A 27373-nucleotide genomic window follows, 5' to 3' on the forward strand; every position below is an offset into this window, starting at 1 on the left:
TTTCCATGAATCTTTGGTTTTCTTCATTCTTCTTTGCTCTGGATGAGGAGAGACCCATTGTTGCATCTAGGTGGCTGCTTGGAAGCTTTTAAGATCCTAGTCACTACTTGCCAAAGTAGGAGGTGGAACAATGTTTTGTGTAGTATGTTGTGCCAGTTGAGCTCCATGGCCCCTGCGACTATGGTCCCAAGCCCACAGGTTCAACTACTTGGTCCCTCTGGGTAGCCGGCTGTGACCAAGCAGTGACTACAACCTTGCCCCTTGTCAGCCCCATTATACCAGGGAATTCAGATCATACATATAAAGTTATTGGACCATTGTCTGCCAACCCTATACATGTTCTTGCATATACTCCCCGCTTCATAGACATACCTAATAGTTTAGCCTGTCCACCCATCTAGCCACCTGTATATCCATGTTTGCCTCACTGACAGCTCAGTACTGTATGTGCAAAAGGATTCATCTTTGTTGTCTGCAAAAGGATTCATCTTTGTTGTCTGTACCTCCCATGTACCTTTCTGTGTCTTCTTCTTCCTCAGTGCCACCATGTTGATCACTCACATTTGGTACATTTCTGGCTACACTTCTATCAAGACAGATTTGTTTGTTCTTCTAACAGGCCATAGTATTTTCACTATTCTTTGCCAGCACCACAATTCAAAGGCATCAACTCTTCTTCAGTCTTCCTTATTCATTGTCCAGCTTTCATATGCATACGAGGCAATTAAAAAATACCATGGCTTGGGTTAGGCACACTTTAGTCTTCAAAGTGACATCTCTGCTATTTAGCACTTTAAATAACGTCCCTTGCAGTAGATTTGTCCAGTGCAATATGAAGTCTGATTTCTTGACTGTTGCTTCCGTGGTGTTGATTGTGGATCTAAGTAAAATGAAATTCCTGACAACTTTAGGCTTTTCTTACAAGTTTTTGGTCATGTGAAATTTTATCATGCTATTTCTGGTGTGATTTTTATCAAGACCGCCATATTTTCCAGCCACCAATGATTCTTCTTTGTTTCCAACTTTTGCATTCTGATCACCAGTAATAATCAATATATCTTCATTGCCTGTTTGGTCAATTTCATACTGTGGAACTTGGTAAAAATCTTCCTGTTCTTCATCTTTGGCTTTAGTGATTGGTGCCTATATTTGAATAATGATAGTATTAATTTACTTTTAGACAAATCTTACTTTTATCTTACTAATAGATCTTGAATTCCTTTCACTAGATCTTGAATTCAAGAATGGTTGCAGCAGTATATAGACAGAACTTCTAGAAATGCAAGCTGGATTCAGAAGAGGATGTGAAACAAGGGATATCATTGCTGATGTCAGATGGGTCTTAGCTCAAAGCATACAATACCAAAAAGATGTTTAGTTGTGTTTTATTGACTATTCAAAAGCATTTAATTGTGTGGATCACAACAAATTGTGGATAACATTTAGAAGAATGGGAATTACAGAACAGTTAATTGTACTCTTGAGAAACCTATAAATAGACTAGGAGACTGTTGTTCAAAAAGAACAAGGAGACACTACATGGTTTCAAATCAAGAAGGGAGTGTGTCAGAGTTGTATCCTTTCACAATACTTGTTCAGTCTGTATGCTGAGCAAATAATCCGAGAAGCTGGACTATATGAAGAAGAATGTGACATCAGGATTGGAAGAGGACTCATTAACTACCTGCGATACATCGACAACATAACTTTGCTTGCTGAAAGTGAAGATGACTTGAAGCACATACTAATGAAGATTGAAGACTACAGTCTGCAGTATGGATTACACTTCAGTATAAAGAAAACAAAAATCCTCACAACTGGAGGAATAAGCAGCTTCATAATACATGGAGAAAAGGTTGAAGTTGTCTAAGATTTCATTTTACTTGGTTCTACAATCAACACCAATGGAAGCATCAGTCAAGATACCAGATGAAGTATAGCACTGGACAAATTGCCTGCAAAAGACCCCTTTCAAGTGGCGAAGAGCAAAGATAACTCCTTGAAGACTAAAGTGTGCCTGTCACAAGCCATGCTATTTTCAGTCACATATGCATGTGAGAGCTGGACTATGAATAAGGAAGACTGAAGAAGAGTAGATGCTTTTGAGTTGTGGTGCTGGCAAAGAATGCTGAAAGTACCATGGACTGCTAAAAGAACCAACAAATCTGTCCTGGAAGAAGTACAGCCAGAATGTTCCTTGAAGCGAGAATGACCAGACTTCATCTCATCTGCTTTGGTCATGTTGTAAGAAGGGATCAATCCCTGGAGAAGGATATCATGCTTGGTAAAGTAGAGAGTCAACAAAAAAGGGAAAGGCTCTCAACAAGGTAGGTTGCCACAGTGGCAGCGGTGAGGGCTCAGGTATAGCAAGGATTGTGGAGCTGGTACAGGACCGGGCAGTGTTTTGTTCTGCGGTACACAGGGTCACTATGAATCTGAGACAACTCAGCAGTGCCCTAACAACAACAGATCCTGAAACATTCTTTTTGATGTTCAATTTGTCATTCCCAGCAAAGTAGACCATATACTTGTGTGATTTAGAATTGCTAATGCCAGCCCATTTCGGCTCACTAATACCTAGGATATTAATCTTTATGTGTTCCATTTCATTTTTGACAACTTTCAATATTCCTAGATTCATACTTCACACATACCATGTTCCCCTTATTAAAGAATATTTGCAGATGTTTCTTCATATTTTGTGTAATGTCCCTTCAGCAAAGGAAGGTCCTGAATGCTTTATTCCATCCATATCGTTAAGATCAACTCTTCTTTGAGAAGACAGCTCTTCCCTAGTCATATTTTGACTAATTCCAACCTGAGGGACTCATCTTCCGGCACCGTATCAGACAGTGTTCCACTGCCATTCATAAAGTTTTCAGTGGCCAATCTATCTCAGTCTGGAAGCCCTGCTGAAACCTGTCTACCATGAGTGACCCTGCTGGTATTTGAAATATTGATGGCATAACCTCCAACCTCATAACAATACATAAGCCACCACAATATGAAAAATTGACAGATGAGTGGTGGCATGGCCCTTATGTACTATTATGTATTATTTAGGACCCCCCAAGATTTTTTGTTTATGGTATGTATATTTACTTATATGTTTTAAAAATATTTATTAATTCATTTAAAAATAACAGTTGCATTAAGCAAATAACGTATTTCTGTGAAAAACAACTGTATTTCAAAAAAATAAATGGGAAGAGCAGTACTGTCTTACGTTTTTGCAGTCCCTTTACTTAATAGAGGAAAGCTGGATTCTCATATCTACTTCTGCAGTCTGTTCCAATATATTGTTTGGTTGAAGTATATAAAAAAAGAAATCTTTCTCATACTGATACATAGTTTGCAAAAGCCTTTTTCAAACAATTCTTAGTTTCTTAAAGGTTAGGTGCAATGTGCTATCTAAACTGTTATCAATAAAATTTTGTACTCTGTTACATAAAACCCATCAATCTGTCGATCTGTTTTATACCATATGTGGCTAAGAGGATAATAGTAATTAAAATAAGAAAATGCTTGTGTTGTTGTTGTTAGGTGCCACTGAGTCAGCTTCAACTCATAGCAACTCTAAGTACAACAGAACAAAACATTGTCCAGTCCTATGCCAGTCTCACAATCCTTGCTACACCTCAGATCATCATAGCAGCCACTGTGTCAGTCCATCTTGTTGAGGGCCTTCCTCTTTTTGCTGACCCTCCACTTTACCAAGTATAATATCCTTCTCCAGGGAATGGTCCCTTCTGACAACATGACCAAAGTAGGTGAGACTAAGTCAAGCCATTTTCTCCTCCAAGGAGAATTCTGGCTGTACTTATTCCAGGATTTGTTAGTTCTTTTAGCAGGCCATGGTACTTTCAGTATTCTCCAACACCACAACTCAAAAGCATCAACTCTTCTTCGATCTTCCCTGCTCATTGTCCAGCTCTACACATGCATATGAGGCAATTGAAAATACCAATACCATGGCTTTGATTAGGCGCACCTTAGTCTTCAAAGAGACGTCTTTGCTCTTCAGCACTTGAAAAAGGTCTTTTGCAGCAGATTTGCATAGTGCAATACATCGTCTGACTTCTTGACTGCTGCTTCCATTGGTGTTGATTGTGGAACCAAGTAATATGAAATTGTTAACAACTTCAATCATTTCTCCATTTATCATGATGCTGCTTATTGGTCCAGTTATGAAGATTTTTGTTTTCTTTATGTTGAAGTGTAATCCATACTGCAGAATATAGTCTTTAATCTTCATCAGTAAGTGCTTCAAGTCATCCTCACTTTCAGCAACCAAAGTTGTGTCATCTGCATATTGCAGGTTATTAATGAGTCTTCCTCGAATCCTGATGCCACACTCTTCATATAGACCAGCTTCTCAGATTATTTGCTCAGCATACAGATTGAATAAGTATGGTGAAAGGAAACAACCCAAACACCCTCCCTTCCTGATTTTAAACCATGCAGTATCCCCTTGTTCTGTTGGAATGACAGCCTGCTGGTCTATGTACAGGTTCCTCCTGAGCACAATTAAGTGCTCTGGAATTCCTAGTCTTAATTTTATCCATAATTTGTTATGATCCACACAAATGCTTTTGCATGATCAATAAAACACAAGTAAACATCTTTCTGGTATTCTTTGCTTTCAGCCAATGTCCATTGACATCAGCAATGATATCCCGGGTACTATGTCATCTTCTGAATCCAGCTTGCATTTCTGGAAGTTCTCTATCAATAAAGTGCTACAACTGTTTCTGAATTATCTTCAGCAAGATTTTACTGGCATGGCGTCAGCTTTCTTTGGAATGGATACAAATATGGATCTCTTCCAGTCAGTTAGCCAGGTAGCTGTCTTCCAAATCTCTTGGCATAGCCAATTGAGTGCCTCCAGCACAGCATCCGTTTGTTGAAACATCTCAGTGGGTATTCCATCAATTCCTGGAGCCTTGTTCTTCGCCACTTCCTTCAGTGCAGCTTTGACTTCTTCCTTTTTTCCTTCTTCCTTCCTTGATTCTTGATTATATGCCACCTCCTGAAATGGATAAACATTGACCAATACTTTTTGGTACAGTGACTCTGTGTATTCCTTTCCTCTTCTTGTGATGTTTCCTGCATAGTTCAATATTTTGCCCATACAATCTTTCAGTATTGCAACTCAAGGCTTGAATTTTTTCTTCAGTTCTTTCAACTTGAGAAACATTGAGCATGTTCTTCCCTTTTGGTTTTTAACTCCAGATCTTTGCACATTTCATTATAATAATTGACTCTGTCTTGTCGAGCTGCTCTTTGAAACCTTCTGTTCAACTCTTTTGTCTCGTCATTTCTTCTATTTGCTTTAGCTGCTCTCCGTTCAAGGGCAGGTTTGAGAGTCTCTTTCGACATCCATTTTGGTCTTTTCTTCCTTTCCTGTCTTTTTAATAACCTTTGCTTTCTTCATGGATGATGTTCTTGATATGATCCTCTGGTTTTGGGTCATTGGTATTCAGTTCTAAATAATTAAATCTATTGTTTGGATGGTCTCTAAATTCAAGAGGGATATAATCAAGATCATATTTTGACTCTCATGGACTTCTTTTAATTGTCTTAGCTTCAACTTGAACTTGCATGTGAGCAGTCCACAGTCGGCTCCTGGCTTTGTTTTGGCTGAAGATACTGAGCTTCTCCATCACCTCTTTCCACAGATATAGTTGATCTGATTCCTGAGTACTCCATCTGCTGAAGTCCACATGTATAGCTGCTGTTTATGTTGTTGAAAAAAGGTATTTGCAATGAATAAGTCATTAGTCTTCGAAAATTCCATCATGTGATCTCCAGTATCGTATCTATCATCAAGGCCATATTTTCCAACTACTGGTGATTCTTCTTTGTTTCCAGCTTCTGTATTCCAGTCATGAGTGACAATCAACACATGTTGATTGCATGTTTGGTCCATTTCAGACTGCAGAAGTTGGTAAAAGCCTTCAATTTCCTCTTCTTTGGCTTTGGCAGTCGGTGCATAAATTTGAGTAATAGTTGTATTAACTGGTCTTCCTTGCAGGCATATGGATATTATCCTATCACTGAATCACTGACAGCATTGTGCTTTAGGAAAGATTTTGAAACATTCTTTGTGACAATGAATGCCACACCAATTCCTCTTTAATGTGTCAATCCTGGCATAGTAGATCGTATAGTTATCTGATTCAAAATGGCCAAAACCAGTCGTTTTTTGCTCACTGATGCCTATGATATTGATCTTTATGCATTCCATTTCATTTTTACCAGCTTCCAATTCTCCTAGATTCATACTTCGTACATTCCGTGTTCTGATTATTAATGGGTGTTTGCAGCTGTTTCTTCCCATTTTGAGTCGTGCCACATCAGCAAATGGAGGTCCCAAAAGCTTTACTCCATCCATATCATTAAGGTTGGCTCTAATCTGATGAGGCAACTCTTGCTCAGTTGTATTTTGAGTTCCTCCCGACCTGAGGGGCTCATCTTCTGGCATTATATCTGACAGTGGTTCAGGGCTATTCATCAAGTTTTCCAGTAATGTATCAGACAGTTTTTCACTGCTGTTCATAACGTTTTTCACTGGCCAGTTCTTTGAGAGGTAGATGGCCCCTTCTTTCTTCCAAGTCTGTCTCAGTCTGGAAGCTCTGCTGAAACCTATCCCCCATGGGTATCCCTGCTGGCATTTGAAACACTGGTGGCCTAGCCTCCTGCCTCACAGCAACACACAGGCCACCACAGTACAACAAACTGCAGACGAGTGGTTGAAATAAGAAAATAGTAAGAGTAAATACACAAAGGATTTTGTGGTAAGAGTCTGGAGAGTAGAAGAAGAAAGATTTTTATATAGAAATATTAGAAATTTTGTAAACTCAGCCCTTAGGGGAGATAGGATTGAGGAATATTGATTATGAAAGGCAATAAAACTGCAAATATGTAGTCTTCTTAGCTCATGCCTTGCATTAAAAGAGACAACCTCAGCCTCTAAAAACAGCATATACAGTTCATAGCGCTTAAACTACTCTTCCATTCTTTTTTGTTTCAACATAACACGTGTAGCTCGTGAGGTCACCTTAGTATTTTGAATCATTAAAATGCTTTTTTATTATAGAAACTTGTGGATATTTATTAAGAATGGTAATTATAATCTCTATAGTTGTGTCTTATATATGGCATATCTTCTGCCAGGTGATTTAAATCCATTAACTAGTCTTCACAACCACCTTGAAAATTCAGAGAGATATCTTACTTTACCAAATTACAAACTCCATTGTTTCACAGTTTCAAGGGGTTATAGGATGGTCTGTACTGCTTTCAAAATCTTTTTCCTGAATGATTAGATATGCATTTTCATAATGCAGATGATCATGGTAGGTAATTGAAGTAATAGTCATTATGTATTTTAAAGAAGAGTTATTTAAATGTAAAAATACTTCTGACTTGAGGTAAACAGAAAATACACTCCTAAGAAAATGGATCAAGAAAGTAAATTTGAAGGGACTCCTGTATATATATTTATATATGTCCATTGTTTCAATATGTATCAATATGTTGGTAAATAAAAAATCCATTTGACAAAATCACTTGACAAAAGATCATGCATCTAAAGTAGAATTTGAGTTTATATTATGAGACATATGTCCCTTTTCAGGTCAGTTTGTTATTTTTCATTTTTTTTCCTTTTGTAGATTTTTAAACCATGGTATTCTGCTGTTCAAAATTGATTTCATTGGCCCCCTGTTTCTTTGTTCTTCCTATTAATAGTTAAAAACATAAGACTACTTAACCTCATGAATTTAAAAAGACCTCATGAATTTGAAAATACAGCTATTCTTTCTTGATATTGCTAGGGGGCAGTATTTACTTAGCTGCCTCTTAACAGAAGAGCACTAGGCCAAATCAAGTGTATATAATTTCCTGATCTGGAGAAAATTCTTAAAGAATGTATGATTTTTCATTGAGTTTCTGTTTCCAACCTTAAACCAGGAAATAGCTAATAATATCCATAACTTAAGAAGGCTAATTTTATATGTTTTTATATTTTAGTCACATATTTTATTATTTAATTACTATTTCTAAAAATTAAAACCTGCCTGCTATCCAAAAATACTTTTGCTGTCTTTGTGGTGTATCAGACATTATTATGAACCTGTGTCAATGTCATAAGGAATTATTTAAGATTAAAATACCAATTAAGATTTTAAAAGTAAAAAATACAGAAAGAATAACAGGCATTACGATCTCAGACTGTGTTACCTATTTATTAACCTGATCTTAATTTAGTTGGTAAAAGTTGACTAGTGCTTGTTATGAGCACCTGTTGTTGTGTGCTATTGAGTCAATTCCAACCCATTAGTGACCCCATGGGACAGAAGAGAATACCCCATAGGATTTCCTAGGCAGTAATCTTTATGAGATAGTGCCTAAGGCACTTGACTGCTAACCAGAAGGCTGGCGGTTCAAATCCACCAGCCACTCCTCAGAAGGAAGGTGAGCAATCTACTTCCATAGTGATACTGCCTCGGCAACCCAAGGAGGGGTCGCTATGAGTCAGGTCCGACTCAATGGCACATAACAACAACAACAACAGTCTTTATGAGAACACCTTACTGGGTCTTTTCCCCTCTGGAGCCACTAACTTTTTTGATGAGCACCTAGGCGATTTACCATTGCACCACCAGGGCTTCCTTTATGAACATCCAGGAGTTGTTCTATATTATATTAAGGAAATTTATTGAACTTTAATCACTTACTACTTTTCAAATATTAGCATATACTTCTATTTCATTTGTTTTTAATAGCAGTGCTTTTCAAAATTATTATGAGAATATAGTTCTAAAACAAAATCTCAAGTTTATTGTTTTTCTATACTAACCACTATTTAATATAAAGGATTTTCTAAATAAGTTAACCAAAGAAGATTAACTAGTTTTCTGATTATTTCATATTTGTTGAAACTTCTCAGAAAAGTATGTAATCTCTCTTTGTCTGTTTTATAACTCTCTGGATTTGTTTAATCTATCTTTTCATTTATTTTCATTGTGTATTTTACTCATTTTTTCAGCAAATACTTGAGTGCTTGCTATGTGTCAGATATTTGTCTAGGCCCTGGATACATCGTTTGCTGTTGTGAGGTGCCGTCAGGTTGTCTCCAACTCATAGCGACCCTATGCACAGCAGAACAAAACACTGCCCGGTCCTGAGCCAGCTCCATGATTCTTGCTATACTTGAGTCTTATCACTGCTGCCACTGTGTCAGTCCATCTCGTTGAGGGCCTTCCCCTCTTTTGTCAACCCTCCACCTTACCAAGCATGACATCCTTCTCCAGGAAATGGTCTCTTCTGACAACATGACCAAGGTATGTAAGACGAAGTCTGGCCATTCTTGCCTCCAAGGAGCCTTCTGGCTACACTTTCTGCGGACAGACCTGTTAGTTCTTTTAGCAGTCCATCGTACTTTCAGCATTCTTCACCAACCCCACAGGTCAAAAGCATCAATTTTTCTTCGGTGTTCCTTATTCATTGTCCAGCTCTCAAATGCATATGAGGTGATTGAAAATACCATGGCTTGTGTCAGGCACACCTTAGTCCTCAAGGAGACATCTTTGCTCTTCAGCACTTGAAAGAGGTCCTTTGCAACCGATTTGCCCAGTGCTGTACGTTGTCTGATGTCCTGACTGCTGCTTCCATTGGTGTCAATTATAGAACCAAGCAATGTGAAGTCTTCGACAATTTCAATCTTTTCTCCATTTATCGTAATATTGCTTATAGGTCCAGTTGTGAGGATTTTTGTTCTCTTTATATTGAAGTGTAATCCATACTGCAGACTATTTTCTTCGGTCTTCGTCAGTAAGTGCTTCAAGTCATCCTCACTTTCAGCAAGCAAAGTTGTTTCTTCAGCATATCGCAGGTTGTTAATGATTCTTCCTCCAATCCTAATGTCACATTCTTCTTCATATAGTCCAGCTTCTCAGATTAAATCAGTGGAGGAAAAGATACAACAGACAAATCACTGCCCTCATTGAGTTTATATTCAAGTGGAAGATGGACAACAAAGAAATAAATAATACTACATAGTTGTGAGGCTGTCACAGGATTGGGCAGTGTTTCATACTGTTGTGCATAGGGTTGATATGAGGCAGAGCCAACACAATAGCACCTAACAACAACAACAACAATAATGTGGTAGGTTGGCTAGTGATTAGTTCTAAAGAGAAAATAAAATGAAGCAGGAATGATTATGTTAAATTCTCAGGTGAAGAAGAAATTAAATTTTTAAATAGATTTCAGGGAAAGCTTCACAGTAAAGGTATCTTTTGAATAAATGCCTTAAGAGAATTAGATAAAGAATATTGCAAACAGAGGCAACAGCAAGAGCTAAGACCAGTAGGTTGAAGAATGACAGGGATGTTAAAGAAACAGCCAGGAGTCAAATGTGACTGATGCCCAGTGAATGAGGAAATGAGGTCAGAAGTAATGGAAAGCCTGATTACAGAGTCTTGTGAGTAGAAAGTGGCATGGTGGCACCTAACAACAACAAATAAGTCATAGGACATTGGCTTGTTTTCAGTATTGGAAAGCCACTGGATGTTTTTGAACAGAGGAGTGACAAGACCTGATGTAAATCTTTTAACAAGATCACTTTGGGTGCTGTGCTGAGGGAAACCCAAAGAAGAACAAGAATGGAATCTAGAAGGCCAGTCACATAACTATTACAATAATCTAGGCAAGAGATGATGGTGTTTTGAATCAGAATATTAACAGTGAAGTTGGTGAGAACTTTTTATATTCTGTCTTGAAGGCAGAATTGGCAGGACTGCTGATGACAAATGTAGAGTGTGTGCAAAAGAGAGGAGTCAAGAGTTTTTGACCTGAGTAATTGAGAGGAGCTCTGGTAGCATAGTGCCTAAGGCACTTGACTGCTAACCAGGAGGCTGGCGGTTCAAACCCACCAGCCACTCCTCGGAAGGAAGGTCGGGCAATCCTACTTCCGTAGTGATAACTGCCTCGGAAACCCAAGGAGGGGTCGCTATGAGTCGCTATGAGTCGGGGCCGACTTGACGGCAAATAACAACAAACAACAACAACAATTGAAAGGATAGATTTTCTCTTAACTGAGACCTGGAGGAACCGGTTTTGGAGGAAGTGTTAGGAACTTAGGGACATATGTATATTTGTTAGACATACACATAGAAATGTTAAGGTGGCAGTTGGACATACAAATACAGAATTTGGAGAGGTCCAAGATGGAGAGATAAATGTGGACGTTATCACATTGTATCCTTGGAGAAAAATAGACAAGAAAAGATCCAAGGGTTGAACGTTTGGCACTTCAGTATTTAAAAGTCAGGAAGATGAAAAGGAATCAAAAAGGAAGATGGAGAAAGAGCAGTCAGAAAGGGAAGAAAACTACATGACTGTGATGGTGATGTCTTAAAAGCCAAGTGGGGGTATGGTGAATTGCTTGATGTGGTCCTTCTAGCCATTGTCCTCCATTCTGTGATGTATTATAAATCCTATTATCCATGCCTGTCTGGAGTGGTGTGGTAGTTAAAGTCAGGTATCGGCAACTTGGCTGAGCAGTTGGTAGTAGTTGTTCTCTATAATGACTGGCAGTCGGCTCTATGGTAGGATTTTCCATGAGCTGGTGATTGTTAAAGCCACCCACTTAGGTTATTTCTGTGGGGGCAACACAGGTGGAATGTATCTTGAGTCCTGCCTTGCTGGAGGGTATAATTCAAATCACCACCCTTAGTTTCCTGGAGGGTATACCTACGAATCTCCTGGGGAGGTTCGCTCTCCTCTTGCTCCGATTTTGTGTTTTGGCTCATCCTCATCTCACCCCTGGATTTGGGACAGTAGCCGTCATCTGATCTGCTGATCAAGGTTCATCAAACCCCGAGAATTGGGAGGATCTTCCCAGACCCACTCACGAACTTGGGACTCACCAGCCTGCCAGCCTCCACCACTAGTACGTGAGACAATCCCTTGGGTGTCTGTGAGTTCTGTGAGGCGTTACAGCGAAATACGGAACCCTAAGACAGGAAATTACTGGGAGGAGGAGGTTGTTGTTGTTGTTAAGCGCCGTCGAGTCGTTTCCGACTCATAGCGACCCCATGCACAGCAGAACGAAACACTGTCCGATCCCGCGCCAGCCCTACAATCCCTGCTATACTTGAGCTCATCATTGCAGCCACCATATCAATCCAGGGAGGAGGAGGAGGAGGAATTAATGTCTGAAATGATGGAGTGGCATGATAGTTTGGACATTTGGGACATCTTGAACCTCCGCCTCGTGGAGACTGGCATTGTGCTGATCTTTCTAAGAGAAATTGTTCAAGCAAGGGGGAAATAATGTGTTGAGGAGGTAGGAAAGAATCACTGTGTCAGACACTACAGATTGGGCCTGAGAACTGGCCATTAAATTAAGCAACATGGAAATCATTGACCAAGGGAAGAGCAGTTTTAATGGTGATATGGAGATAAAAAATATGATTGGAATGGATTGAGAGAATATTTAATGAACACATACTACTCTTACTAACTATAAACTCCTTACAGGCTGGAACTGTGCTTTGTTCACTACTGTAGCCTATCACTTAACACATTCCTGGCATGTATTAAGGACTCAGTAAATATTTGCTGAGTTAATGAATAAATGACTAGGTTTATTCTCAAGAATATTACCATCTTTCTGCAGAAACTATGGTAGAAAAGACCATAAGCTCTTTTAACTTTGCTACCATTACCCTATGCTAGAAACTTTATTATGGTACTTACCTGTGAGATATTGTAAACATTAGTTCACATGTGTGACTCATCCACTATAGTGAGACACATGGTGCCTGGCACAAAGCATTTTATACAGAATAAATGAAAGCATGAATAAATGGAAGAATTATAAACATACCCAGAATGAATTATAATACAAATGCAATTATATAGGAAATTATAATATGCAATGTTTCTAATTATATATAATTCAGTTTTAAAATATATATGATAAAAAACATAGCAGTATAGGTATAATAAGGAAAGTCCAAAAAAGTTTACAGAAGAAAAGACATTTGAGGCAGGCTTACAGAAAAACTTACAAAGCTTTGCTTAGTGGATATGGTAGAAAAAGAACATTCAAAGAAGAAAATTAAAAAGCATATTAATATAAAAGCAGTGTCTGTGTTCAGATCATTGTAAACTCAGGAGTAGAACATGTGTAGGGAGGCACATAGAAGTGTATCCTAATGCTCTATTTCTTGTGTTAATAATAATAATCAAATTAAATTTGCATAGCATGCTACTGTTTTCAAAGCATATTTTGACATGTATGATATTATCCTTATAGTATCTCTGTGATATAGTTAAGACAGATGCTAATTTCCCTATTGGGAGCAAAGAATTTGGAATTCATAGAAGTTAACTGACTTGTCCATGGTACTGGATCAGGAACTGGCAGAGCTGAAACAAATGCAGATTTTTTTGATTCTAAGCCCTTGGCTCTTTTCCCTAAATCACAGTAGCCTTGCAAGCCTGACTAAGAAATTTATACTTAATTTGATGTGTAGTGGGAAACTATTGGCATTGGCGTGTTAGAGCAGGGAAGTAGTTTCTTCAGAGTTGCATTTCTAGAAAGATCAATTTGGCTAAAGGAAAGATTAGAGCAGATTGAAACTGAAAGCTGGGAGAACAACTATGAAACATTTACAGAAGTCTATACAAAAAGGAATGAGAAACAAAGTTGTACCAACTAAATTTGATGTCCCCTGAGACCATGGTCGCACAGGCCTGGTGACTCTCTTCCTCAAGGTGCTTGGTTGTGGCTAAGAAGCTACCCCAATTTTGTCCCCTGTTAATTCTGTAATGTATATGGATATTTTTGTAAGGGCTCTAAATCTCTATAGGAGCAAGATGCCTCATCTTTCTCCTGCTGAGTGGCTGGTGAGTTCAAACCACCTATCTTTTGGTTAGCAGCAGATGTGTTAACACTGTGCCACCAGAGCTCCTTTTTTAACTGTGTTCAGAATATTGGTATTGTTGTGATTATTTATATGGTGAGTTTTAAATCTAGCATCTTAATATATTTGTTCTGTTTGTCCCATCAACACTTTGTTCTCTTTGTCCTTTTTGTCTCCAAACCCTATGGAACACAATTCTACTCTGACACATGTGGGATAGCCATGAGTTGGAATTACTCGATGGCAGTTGGTTTTTGTTTTCTTCTTTGAATTATTTTTTTTCTGTGATTATATTTCATCTTCTTTGTTTGGTATATTACCTATAACCCTTTGTGTGTCTTCTTTAGCATTTATACAGTGTCTCTTTAGCAGGGATAATTTTGCCTGCCAGAGGACTTTTGGCAATGTCTGGAGATATTTTTATTACAACTTGGGGAGTGCTACTGGAATCTACTGGGTAGAGACCAGGGATGCTGAAAAACATCCTACAATACAAAGGACAACTCCCCATGACAAAGAATTATCCAACTCATAATCTCAATGGTGCTGAGATTAAGAAACTCTGTCCCCTGACACTCTCTTCCACCAATTACTGCCCCAAGACAACCCACTCCATCAGGAAGCCTCCTATCCAAAAGGTACAGCTTTCTCACTCTGTGGGCTAGCAAACCTGTTGCTCTGTCTCGTGCCAGTTTTTCTGCTGTGCTATCAGCACAGGGATCTCAGGTCCAAGAACGCACTCCACTCTTGCTTCCATATTTCAGGTATCTGTTAGGGCAGCACCCCACTTTTGGTACCAAATTCTGTCTTAGTCCTTTAGTACTGCTGTAATAGAAATATCACAAATGGATGGCTTTAACAAACTGGAATTTATTCTCTTACACTTTAGGAGCCTAGATGTTCATATTCAGAGTGCCAATACTGGGCTGAGTGAAGGCCCCTCAACCTTCGGTTTCAGTTCTGCCTCTTATTCCAGGCCCATTGGATCTGGAGACTTCTAACTCAGGCAGCTGCCAGCTGCTGAGGCTGATGAACCCAAGACTGACAGGTAAAATTGCACAATCCCTAGATGGGCAGACAACACAGAAGACCACTGTTCAAGCCCAGAAACAGTCCCAAGATCAGCAGACAGCATGACCGGCCACTGGTTCAAGTCTAGGAACTGGAGATGAAGACTTGGCCAAATGCAAGATCCAAGTGTTCCAAAAAGCTAGAGACCTTTCTCAGAGCTTCTCCATATATATTGAAAGCCAGCCACACCTCAAAGGCAACTATTTCACGGCTCATAGTACATTCCACCATGGAGCTGATTACACCACATCCAATCTCATCATGGGGAATAATTGCATCCAGCTGCCAAGCTCCTCAAAGTCACAGCCCAGCCAAGTTAACATAGAACATTAACTACCACTTACAACAATGAATTAAAAAAAATAAGAGTGGCTGCTGAGGCTGCTGATATATTACCAAATACCTCATAGGATTTGGTTCCTTGGTTTAGAGGTTAGGGTTAGGGTTTCATGGGACATCCCAGTTATTTTCATCATTTTGGCCTAATAATGTGTTTAGTACTTCTGTTCTACTTCCTAGTTCCTGGGGTCTTAAAAGCTTGCAAGGGGCTGGCCAAGGCACAATTGGCCTCTGTTCACTTGGAACAACGGAAGAAGGATAGTCAGGAATAGGAGAAGGATATGGAATGTGTGACTAATTACTTCATGAACAACTGCTTCTGTGGCCATCAGACAAGAAGAACTGGATGGTGCCCAGCTATCATTACTGAACATTTTGATCAAAGATTCCATATCAAAAAGAGGAAAATGAAGAACAGCATTTTAAATTCATATGGACTCTAGACTGTCTAGAGCCATGGAAGCTGGATAAACCCTGTGCAAAAAGGACAAGGAGGCCACATGTTCTGGCCTCCTAGAACCCCACAAGAGTAAGGCAGAATCACCATCAATAGCCCAAGGCCTATTCCTGCGAGGCCAGACATGCTTCCTCTGGTACCATAGTACCTAAGGCATTTGACTGCTAACCAGAAGGCTGGTGGTTCAAACCCACCAGCCACTCCTCAGAAGGAAGGCTGGGCAATCTACTTCTGTAGTGATAACGTCTCAGAAACCCAAGGAGGGGGTCTCTATGAGTCGGGTTGGACTCAATGGCAGTGGAAGTTTCTAGTGTACTCTTCTGAATATATTCTGTGTTGGTTTTTTCTTCCAAATATGGATAATTTATTTCTGTTACTTTGTACTGCTTTTAGTTTTTTATTAGATTCCAGTCATTTTGAATTTTACCTGTTTATTGATGTATGTGGTTTATTCATCTAAATATTCTTGACCTTTATGTGGGGATGTAGTTAAATTGCTTGGAAATAGTTTGATCATTTCAAGGTTTACTTAATGGTTTTTTAAGTGGGGACCAAAAACCCATTAACCCATTGTTATCAAGTCAGTTTTGACTCATAGCAACATTGTAGCACAGAGTAGAGAAAATCTCAAAATTAATTGAAAATATGTATGAGTATGTGTACACACACAGACACACACTTCCCAGGCAGTAAACTTAGGAAAAAAAAATTTACCATTGAGGTAAAGAATCAAATTTTTGTATTCCTAGATCCTGTTCCTTTAAGTCTATTATAAAATCTCCAATTAACTTGGAAAGTGGTAATAGAAAGCACAGTGCTTCCTAATACCTTTTTTTGAGACATTTTGAAATATCTCATCCATCTCAAAAATACTCAGAGGATCTCAACACTGATAAGGACCTTTATTTTCTTTGTGCAACCTGAAAAGTACACCCTTGTATTAATATGCTGGTATTCCATTTGGATTAGCCATGATCTTGAGTGTAGCCTTTGATGAAATAAAGACATTCTTTGGAATAACCCTTAGCACAAGTGTCATCTGTATTTGTAATGTACGTAGAAATCATTATATAATACAGTATTTGTGGTAATAACTGTAATTATGTACATTCTTTTCATTAATGGAGTAGAACAGAAAGTACTGGTAACCATTCTAATTATCTTTTTTATTTTCTCTTTATCCATCTCCTGTGTACGGTTCTTTTTCCACTTGCAGCTTTATGCCATCCCTTGGTTTCTCACCATGTTTACCCGTAAGTATCATTTTCCCTTCCCTTTTGATATGATACTAGCAAAACGATGGCTCCATTCTGCCCCAATACATTATATTTATGCTAATATTTAGCAGGCTTGATAAACATTCTTATATAATTCTAACATAATAGATTTTGGTAAAAAAAGAATTTCAACTTTTCTGGCCTCTGAAAATCAAAAAGAAAATTTTATAGAATGAAACTATATGTCATAACATTCACATAATCTGTGCCTTCTATTGAAAAGAAGTTATTATTTGCTGTAGTATTTACATAAAATTTTGGAGGGTAATTTTTCCAGCAAATGAGTTATAATTTTTAGAGGTTTTCTCATAACATATTCTTTAGTTATTTCCTAAACTAGGATTGCACCTATAATTAAACATTTTGTGAATATGTAGTATTTTATTCAGTACAAATATTAGAACAGTTATAGTAGACATTCTTGCTTAATTATATACACATAAGTGGAATAAGGTATTGAAAGTAGATCTGTAAGAATTGACCTGGAAAGATATCCTCAGTATATTGTTAGATGCAAAAAGAAAATAATAAACTTGCAAAAAAGAGAAAATTGTCAATAGTATTTTTTAGTGGAAGTCTAGTAAAGCAGTTGTTTAGCGTGTTTAATAAAGATGTAGTAATATTGTGTCCAAAGCAATACTAAAGTTAATCTGGGAAAGTAAACTTATGAAAATAATATAAACTGAAAAATTTGGGGAAGAAATATAATAAAGGGAAAAACTATGCCAGCATTGTTAATGCAGGTTAGAAAATGCCATCTGTGTGGTCAATCTGATTATCTATTCTTTATGGTGTCTTAAAAAAAAAAAACACTGTCATTGACTAGATTCCAACTCATAGAGATCCCCATTGGGTTTCCAAGGCTGTAAATCTTTATGGAAGTAGATTGCTTCATCTTCCTCCCACAGAGCAGCTGGTGGCTTTGAACCACCAGCCTTCTGGTGAGCAGTGAAGTCCCTAACCCACTGTGCCACCAGAGCTTCTTTAAGGTGCCTAGGAGGCAATAAATCTACAAAGCCAAATAAGTTTTGACCATAAGGTAATATCCAAGTACCTAGTAAAACTTGTTACTATTCTAATTTTTATTATCTTGTGTTTTCTTTTTAATTTTAGTTAATTAATTAATTTGTTTTGTTATGTTACAGATGTATTTCCACTACACAAAATTTTTCACCTCTGGGATACCTTACTACTTGGGAATTCTTCTTTCCCATTCTGTATTGGAGTAGCAATACTTCAGCAGCTACGGGACCGCCTTCTGGCTAATGGCTTTAACGAGTGCATTCTTCTCTTCTCTGATTTACCAGGTATAACTCTAAAAAAATGGAATCAATAAATGAAATTGGACTGTAAAGTAATACAACATTTTTAAAGCCCTTTGTAAAAGATAATCATCCAACCCTTCAGAATCTCTTCTGCTTAGACATTATCAATCTTCTCTACTTTCTCTCTTTTACATACTGCTTCTTCTACAGGTCCAGCATTGTAGATACAGAACTGGGCCATATTCGTTTATTGTGGTTTAGTTTCATCTCACAGGGAAATGACCACCCGGAGGGTAAAAGAGCACAGAAAAGAAGGCCATTTGCCTTCTTCAGCATTTTGCTTGGGAAGGTCTGTTTATCTTCAGCTTGTGAAAGCCTCTTGGAAGGTGTTGGAGAAATGTGAACTACTAACCAAAAGGTTGGTGGTTCAAACACACCCAGAGACACCTCAAAAATAAGCCCTGGCAATCTGCTTCTGAAAAGTCACAGCCTTGAAAACTCTGTGGAGCAGTTCTACTCTGCACACTTGGAATCACATGAATGGGAATTGACTGAATAGTAACTAACAAACAAATGATTATACAAAGATGTAGCTCACATGGAACTTTACCCCTTCTGGTCATAGCTACTTTCAACAATTTTGACAGATTGAGGAAGGGAAACACTATCCTTTTGGGAGATCAGATCACACTCCAGGGAAATTCTGCATCATGAAATGCAGGATGGTAAATTAAGCTATTCATAAGTCAAGAGATCTATAAATTTAGGAGTTGAATGCTGAAGTGTAGAAATATGGATGACAAATATACTCTGAGATTTGATGCTATAGTTAAAAAGATAAAGTGCACTTGGTTACCTATGATGTAGCAAAATCTGTGGAAGAAAAAACTATTATAGAAACTAAAATGTTTTTGAAGTTTAAAAATTGTATTTTATTGCCTCGATACCTTCTGTTCATTCTATTGCTATTCCTTATATTTTCACACAGGCACAAGTAACTGCTGATAATAAACATACTTAAAATTATCCAAGAGATATATTTGCCTGAATACCAAACAAAGAACTAAAGAAATGTACCTTAGGATTATATATTAAGTACTCTCAAGAAGAATAAAGACCTGCTGCCTAACCTGATTTTTTTATTTTTAGTGGATCATCTGTACCTGATACTCTACCATTTCTCTGTCATTTACAGTCTTTTTTTGGGAAACTAATAACAAAAATGCTTTGGATTTTTTAAAAAGTTCTTGTCCCTTTTTCTCCACTCCCCACAATTAAAAGTATCACCATCAGCTTTCTAACTTACCAAATGGAGAATTAAAATTAGTCATTTTGTATATGAGCAAGTAGTACTTTACTATTTTTTTTTCTGGGACGATTGTTTACAAAAATTAACCTACTTTTTTTCCTCCCCTTTTGGTGTTGAACTGTAACAAAAAAGCTAGTTTCACAAACTGGGAAAGCTGTCTGTATCCTACAGATGTTTTTCTATCATTCTCAACTTGTCACAGTAAACAAAGGGTGATTGATTAGGATTAAGGGAATTTTTCCAGGCAGTTCTAAAAAAAAAAATTTAGGAATGCTGATTGTTCGTTTTCAAGTAAAGCAAATTTAATGCTTTTCCAATTTTGTACATTTCAATGCTCCAATTGAGCACTAACGAAAACATCTGTTTTCATATTATATAAATAGATTAGTGGTAGCTCTGCTGTGCATTAAACAAATATATTATTTCATAAATCACAAAGTAAGAATATGTTTGTTAAAGCTATTTGAAAAGGTTAACTCAACTTACTTTTGAAAACAGTGTATCTTTTGTTGTTGTTATGTGCCCTTGAGTCGGAGCTTACTCTTAGCGACCCCTCCTTGGGTTTCCGATGTGTATCACTACGGAAGTAGATTGCCGCATCTTCCCTCTGAGGAGTGGCTGGTGGGTTTGAACCACCAGCCTTCTGATTAGAAGTCAAGTGCCTTAGACACTATGCTGTCAGAGCTCCTAAGTGTATCTTTAATTGATGTGAATTACTTGATGAGCAAGAATAATGACTAAGGATCAGTGTATCTATAATTGATGTGAATTACTTTGATCCTTATTCATTATTCTTGCTCATCACTTATTTGGTCCCTGTAAATATTCCTGTTGACGGAGAAAAAATTGTATAAGAAAAATATGACCTTTTTTGTTTAAAACAAAAAGAGTTTAAGTGTAAACTGTGTACTGTGCCTTTAATTATACCTGATTTTTGTGTGTGTGTGTGTGTGTGTATAGTTTTTAATCAAAGTATGGGATGTCTATTTCCCCACCACCACCACCATCATTCCCCCACCCAACTGTGCTTAACAGCTGATAGACTCTCCTGAGAAACTGGGAAGTGGTCATGGAACAAGTCGTAAAAAGTGAATCCAAGGTACAAATACCAGAGACAAAGCTGCCACTTGTCACAGTGGCAGACACTGTCAAAGCAGATTGGCAAAGTCACTGTTCAAGATATCATTGACAAGTAACATAATGGAAATGTCACCCAAATGATGAGTTGTTCTTTTTGTTGTTATTGTTGTTCTTGTTTTTTTTAAATAATCCTTTCAAGTTTTTCTGCAGAAAGAGACACCCAGCAACCTCATTATTACAGTGTAGAATGTGGAGCCAGATCACATAGATTCAGATCCTGGCTCTACCACTTAGAGTTGCATGACCTTAGGGAAGTGACTTAACCTGTTTGTATCTGTTTCTTTATCTCTGATTATATGAGAATAATAATGGTATCTACAACAACAACAACAACAACTGTATAAGTTTGTTATATTAATGAAAAACTTAGAGCAGTACTTGACAAAGAGCAAGTGTTATGTCAGTGATTATTATTAACAATATCATTATTACTGTTATTATGCTTTTCTCCATTTTTTCTCCTTCTACCATGACATGCTTTCCTATTGGTACTATAAATGCAATATTTACCCCCTTTGGGGTGGCATAGTGCCTAAGGCACTTGACTGCTAACCAGAAGGTTGGTAGTTCAAACCTACCGGCCACGCCTCAGAAGGAAGGTTGGGCAATCTACTTCTGTAATGATACTGCCTCAAAAACCCAAGGAGGGGTCACTATGATTCAGATGTGACTTGACAGCAGTGACTTTGGTTTTTGGTTTTATAAATAATTTAAGTAGGTATCAATCATATCTATTAACTTGCTAGCATAAGCTAATAAGGAATTACCTAAGAAAGCAAGTAAGCCCTCAGTGTTAAGTGTATATTATGTACAAGAAGAATATCTCTTTTCATTGCTAAGAAACATCATAACATAGTGAATAGAGTGCATAGACTGGAGTCACACTGACATGGATCTGAGCCCTTGCTCCACCACTCAATAGTTGGGTTAATTAGGAAACATGCAGTATAATGCTGCTACTGGAAGAGTATGGTCTCTTAGAGATACTTTGATTAAATAGATTAAATTAAATAGATACAACTTTGATTGAGAGATACTCATGAGTTTACATCCCAACTCTGTCACGTAATGGCTGTATGAACTTGGGTGAGTTATTTAATCTCACTGGAAACACAGTGCTATCTATATATTATGGAAGTTTCAGTTAAAATGTCATTGTTGTTGTAAACATTAAAGATAATACACATAATGCACCTGGCACAAAACCTAGCACAGAGTAGGTATAACTGTTTTTTTTTAAAGAGCATATAGCATCTAATATTGAATGAACATTCAACTTATATTAGTTCCCTCTCCTTTCTATCTCCTTTCCTTCATTTTGTGCTAACCCTTTAACTCTTGGAAAGAGAACTCAGTAGGAAAGCATAATTATTTCTGCCAAAAATTGTTCCCACTTCTATTGCTTTATAGTAGATGATAGAGTGTGATGTTACATTCCATGGTAGCACAAGTGGTAGAAAATTTTGCTGAAAGTGCTTGATGTGTCTTGGTATTTGTGCCGTTTTATACTAGAGGAAATGCCTATGAGCTATTGTTCATATGCTCTAAAAACAGAGACTGAGTATTTTGAAAGAGATACTGTGTTTCCATAGCACCATCCAATGCTAGATTTTGGCCATTGATGCTAAGAGAGCAGTTACCATGGTTACCACCATTTAAACCAATTACACCTTGAGATTTGTTAACCCTCATTCTGCTCTAGCTCTCTGACATCATTCTGCTGTATTGTCCATTTTCCTGATTTATTTTGATAATATATCTTAAGATGACTATGATATTTGAATACAATAAATAATTTGAATCAAAAAAGTTACAATTTTAATGTGGATTGGTAACATCTGAGATATTTAATTTTTATTTTTTATTTTATTGGTATATTCCCTTTGTACATTTCGAAATTAATTGAACATACTGATGTTGCTCTATATGGTTGAAATAAATCTTAGAATTCATATCTTTGGATCCGTAAGCATCTTCAAAGACAACATTTAGAGGCAGATAAGAAGTCTTTCTTAGAGAACACGTGGAAAGGAAATGAGAAATCTATATTAAAAAAAACCTTATTCTCAGAGATTAAAATAGTGATTTTAGCTTTAAGAGAAAGAAATATGTATATACAAACTATTTTAGAAGGAAATACTGTATATACTAAAGAAACTTTAATATATAGAAATTAGCATAAAAAATCAAAATTGTATGACGTTTTATTATAGAAGCTTAATTTAAAGGAAATTTTTAAATATATTGAAAATTTTATTTCATTATAACTTACCTACTTTACAATAAGATTTAAGTTTCAATGGGAATATGAAAAATAGTGATAACATTGCAGTTATGTAACAATTCATTGGCTCCTTGAAAATATTGTTGTCTTAGGTGGCTAGGTAAATGTATTTATCTATATTGACTTAAAGCACTTTTGTAATACTTTCTTTCTCATTATTTAGCATAGCATGAAATATTTCATGAAAGCAACACTTTTTTTAAGAAACAGTTATATATGCCTAGTTACTGCCTAAGATCTATAATAAGAAATCCAGGCCATTTTCTCAAATGACACGCAAATATGTTGGTACTAAAACAAAAAGTATCAAGTCATAAAAACTGAGAAATAGATCAAAGTACTAACATATGCAAACTTTTTAAAGCATGTCTTAATATTTTCCTATTTATCTCCAAGCTAGAGTTGGGCAACTGGTGAGGATGAGAGAATAAAGGAGGAAATTTAATTCAACTGATCAAATCCTGTATATTTTTTTAGTTTAGTTTTAGTTTTTTTTTTTTTTTGCACATTAATGATGTGCATGTGGCAGTAACAAATGCCAGGGTGCTAGGCAGAAGTAACACTAGCTATGATGATTAAGGTTCTGTGTCATCTTGTCTGGGTCATGATTCTCAGTGGTTTGGCAATTACTAATGATGTAATTTGGCAGTTATGTAATGATGTAGTCACCCTCCATTTTGTGATCTGATATGGTCATCATCCATTCGATTTTCATATGACAACCTGATCTTTAGAACCTAACCATGTCAATGTATGAGGAGTGGGTATATTTTCCTCTGTTTTTATGTTAGAGCAATATTAAGATGCTCCCTAGCTTACGTATATGTCTAAAATCTGCTAAATCTTTATATTGATATGGACCCAGATTTGCGTTATATGGCTTGTCATGATAGTAGGAGAGTCTCATATGTTTGGTTACCAGATAAAATTACAACATCCCATTAAATTTGAATTTCACATAAACAATAAATATAACTATGTTTCAAATATTTTTTGTTTTATCTGAAATTCAAGTTTTACTGGGTGTAGTAACTTAATTTCTATTTTTGACATAACTTCCATCCTACTGGTGGTATATTTCTCTGCATCCACAAGGATATGATGAGTTCCCAACAGCATAAGTAAACCTTTATTTAGTCTCCTGAGAATAATTACTCTACAAAATTGCAAACAGTTGATTTCTGAGTGTTTCTGTGCAATGGTATGAGTACATACATAAGGCTTTCTGTAACTTTCAGAATGGGAGAAAATGATTTGCAAGAACCACAAAATAATCAGTTGTACACTTTGACACTGGATTTTTCTTAAATACATTATCCAGCGTAAATATCGATGGATAGTTGTCATGTTAGTACAGTAACCTTTCAGTAATAAAATATCTGTAGGTGATATTTAAGGAGCTCTGGTGGTGTAGTGGTTAAGGCATTTGGCTGCTAAACAAAATGTCTGTGGCTTGAGCTCACCAGCAGCTCCAGGGAAGAGAGATGGAACAATCTGCTTCTGTAAATATTTACAGCCTTGGAAACCCAATGAAGGTGACTGTGAGTCAAAATTGATGCAGTGGCAGAGAGTTTGGTTTGGTTTGGAGCTTGTATTTAATACTCATTCATTAATTACTATTATTTCAGTATTACTGCCTGCTAGGAATGAGCCTCAATTAAATAAAACCTCATCTACCACTTAAATAGATGAACAGGAGTGACATTTTCAACGTATTTTCAAAGTGGCACAGCTTATCTGTGTCCTCTCCTTCTCTCTTCTTTACATTGCCACCTCATTCTTCCATGGTTGTTAGTTGCCATGGAGTTGGTTCTGACTCATAGTGACCTTGTGGATAACCAAAGGTTGTCCAGACCTGTGCCATCTTCATGATCACTCACTTCATTGAGGGTTCCCCTTGTTTTCATTGGCTTTCTTTTGTACCAAATATGATGTGTTTTTGTAGCAGTTAGTCTGCCCAGTACAAAGTCAAGTTAAAGTCTCACCATACTTGCTTCTAGTGTATTGGTTGTATTTTTTCTAAAACTGATTTATTTGTAGTGGCAGTCTGCAGTATACTCAGTGTCTTTGCCAACACCATAATTCAAATGCATCGATTCTTCTGTATTCCTTTTGCATTATCCAGATTTCACATGTATTTAAGGTGATGATTGAAAAGACCATGGCTTGGACCAAGCACACCTTACTTATCAGTGGCATCTTTGTTTTTAAAACTTTAAAGAAGTCTTTTTCAGCAAGCTTCCATGGACATTGATTGTTGATCCAAGTAGAATGAAATCATTGACAACTTCAGTTTCTTCCTCCTTAATCATAATGGTGTTTATCAATCCAGTTTTGATGATTTTTGCATTCTTCACATTCAGGTGTAGTTCATACTGAAAACTATAGTCTTTACCTTCCTACATAAGTACTTCAAATGATCTTCATTTGTGGCAAGCAAGGTTGTGTCATCTGAATACTACAGATTGTTAATGAGTCTTCATCCAATGCTGATACCATATGCTTCTTCATGTACTCCCAGGTTCTCAGATTTTTTATTCAGCGTACATAGTGAATGAGTAAAATGAAAGGGTACAACTCTGCCACACATCTTTTTGAATTTTGATCCACAGTCTCCCTTTTTCTGTTTGAACGACTGCTTCTTGATTCATGTAGATTATGCATGAACACAATTATGTGCTCTAAAATTAGCATTCTTCACAATGTCATCCATAATTTTATATGGTTCATACAGTTGAATGCCATCATACAGCTGAAAAAACAGATAAACATCTTTCTAGTGTTCTCTGCTTTGGGCCAACATCCGTCTGACAAAAGCAATGATATCCCATATTCCACATCCTCTTCTGACTCCAGCTTGTAGTTGTTAGGTGCCGTCAAGTCAGCTCTTACTCATAATGACCCTGTATACAACAGAATGAAACACTGCCTGGTCCTGCACCACTCTCACAATATTTGCTATGTTTGTGTCTGTAGTTGTAGCCACTGTGTCAATCTATGTTGATGAGAGTCTTCCCCTTTTTTGTTGACCTTCTATCACTCATGATATCCTTCTCCAGGGAATGGTCCCTTCTGATGACATGACCAAAGTAGGTGAGACAAAGGCTGGCCATTCTTGCTTCTAGGAGCATTTTGGCTGCACTTGTTTGTTCTTCTGGCAGTCCATGGTAATTTCAGTGTTTTTCACCAACACCACAATTCAAATGCATAAGTTCTTTGGTCTTCCTTATTCATTGTCCAGCTTTCACATGCTTATAAGGCTATTGAAAATACATGGCTTGGGTGAGGCACACCTTAATCTTCAAAGTGACATCTTTCCACTTCCCATAAGATGGCGGAATAGGCAGACAAGCTACACAGACCTTCTTCAACAAAGAAAAGAAAAACCAGTGGGTAGAGATACAGAAGATAATCCTGGAGCCCTGAGCTTTCAAAGGAACTATACAGAACTGGATTAGGCACCAACTAGTGGAAAAACCTGAATGAAAATAGTGAGTACAGAGATGGTCGGGGATGCGGACTGTCAGCTACTCTGACAAGACCAACAGCCTGAATATTTCCAAGTGGTTTTGGGACCTGAGAATTAACCTAAAGATCAGCCCTGGACACCAAGGGCTGCAAGGACAACTGCACTGGTGGCCTATGACTAGTAAAGGAAACAGCAAGAAGGGAGACAACCTAAGCTATTGACTTTCCACTGTCTGGAGGGTGCAGCCATTTTGATTGTTTACACGTGGCAGCCATTTTGGATATTTAAAGTGACTGAGGGTGCAGCCATTTTGAATGTTTACAAGCAGTGGCCATTTTGGATATTTAAAGTGACTGAGGGTGCAGCCATTTTGAATCTTTACAAGAGGCAACCACTTTAGATTTTAAAGTGACAGCATTCTCATTCTGATTCCAGGGACCTAAGAATAGGCTCTGTTTGCCAAGGTTGGCAGGGACATACGAGAGGCTGACAACAGGAAAGGAAACAGGTGGTGAGTGTATAAGTGCTGTCAATTAGTGAATAGAGGAGCACAGCACAATACCTTGCTTATGGAGATAACATACAAACAAAAACAAAGAAAACAAAAATCATGGGCAAGTCACTCCAACATACAGTCACCAGTTAAATATAAACACAAAAATGTCACAATGACCTGGACACAACAGAGCATCACAGTCCACACAAAGAAGCAAGATAAACCAGGAGAAACAAGGGACCAAGATACAGACCCAAAACACATCCCTGAGGAAGACACAGCATTGGAAATTCCTGATAAGGAATTCAAAAGAATTATATTTAGGT

At 37.4% G+C, this 27373-nt stretch overlaps 1 protein-coding gene across 1 annotated transcript in view; it reads left to right on the top strand.

Annotated features, from left to right (window-relative positions):
* Positions 1-27373, top strand: part of TBCK (TBC1 domain containing kinase) — a 411838-nt gene that overhangs the window by 199601 nt on the left and 184864 nt on the right. The window contains exons 20-21 of the mRNA XM_007948290.2: positions 17024-17060; positions 18230-18391. Of these exons, the coding sequence (XP_007946481.1) occupies positions 17024-17060; positions 18230-18391 (199 nt within the window). The remainder of the gene's footprint in view (positions 1-17023; positions 17061-18229; positions 18392-27373) is intronic.

This window comes from Orycteropus afer, unplaced genomic scaffold, assembly GCF_000298275.1.
Source record: "Orycteropus afer afer isolate SDZICR_OR568_19922 unplaced genomic scaffold, OryAfe1.0 scaffold00211, whole genome shotgun sequence".
NCBI lineage: Eukaryota > Metazoa > Chordata > Mammalia > Tubulidentata > Orycteropodidae > Orycteropus > Orycteropus afer.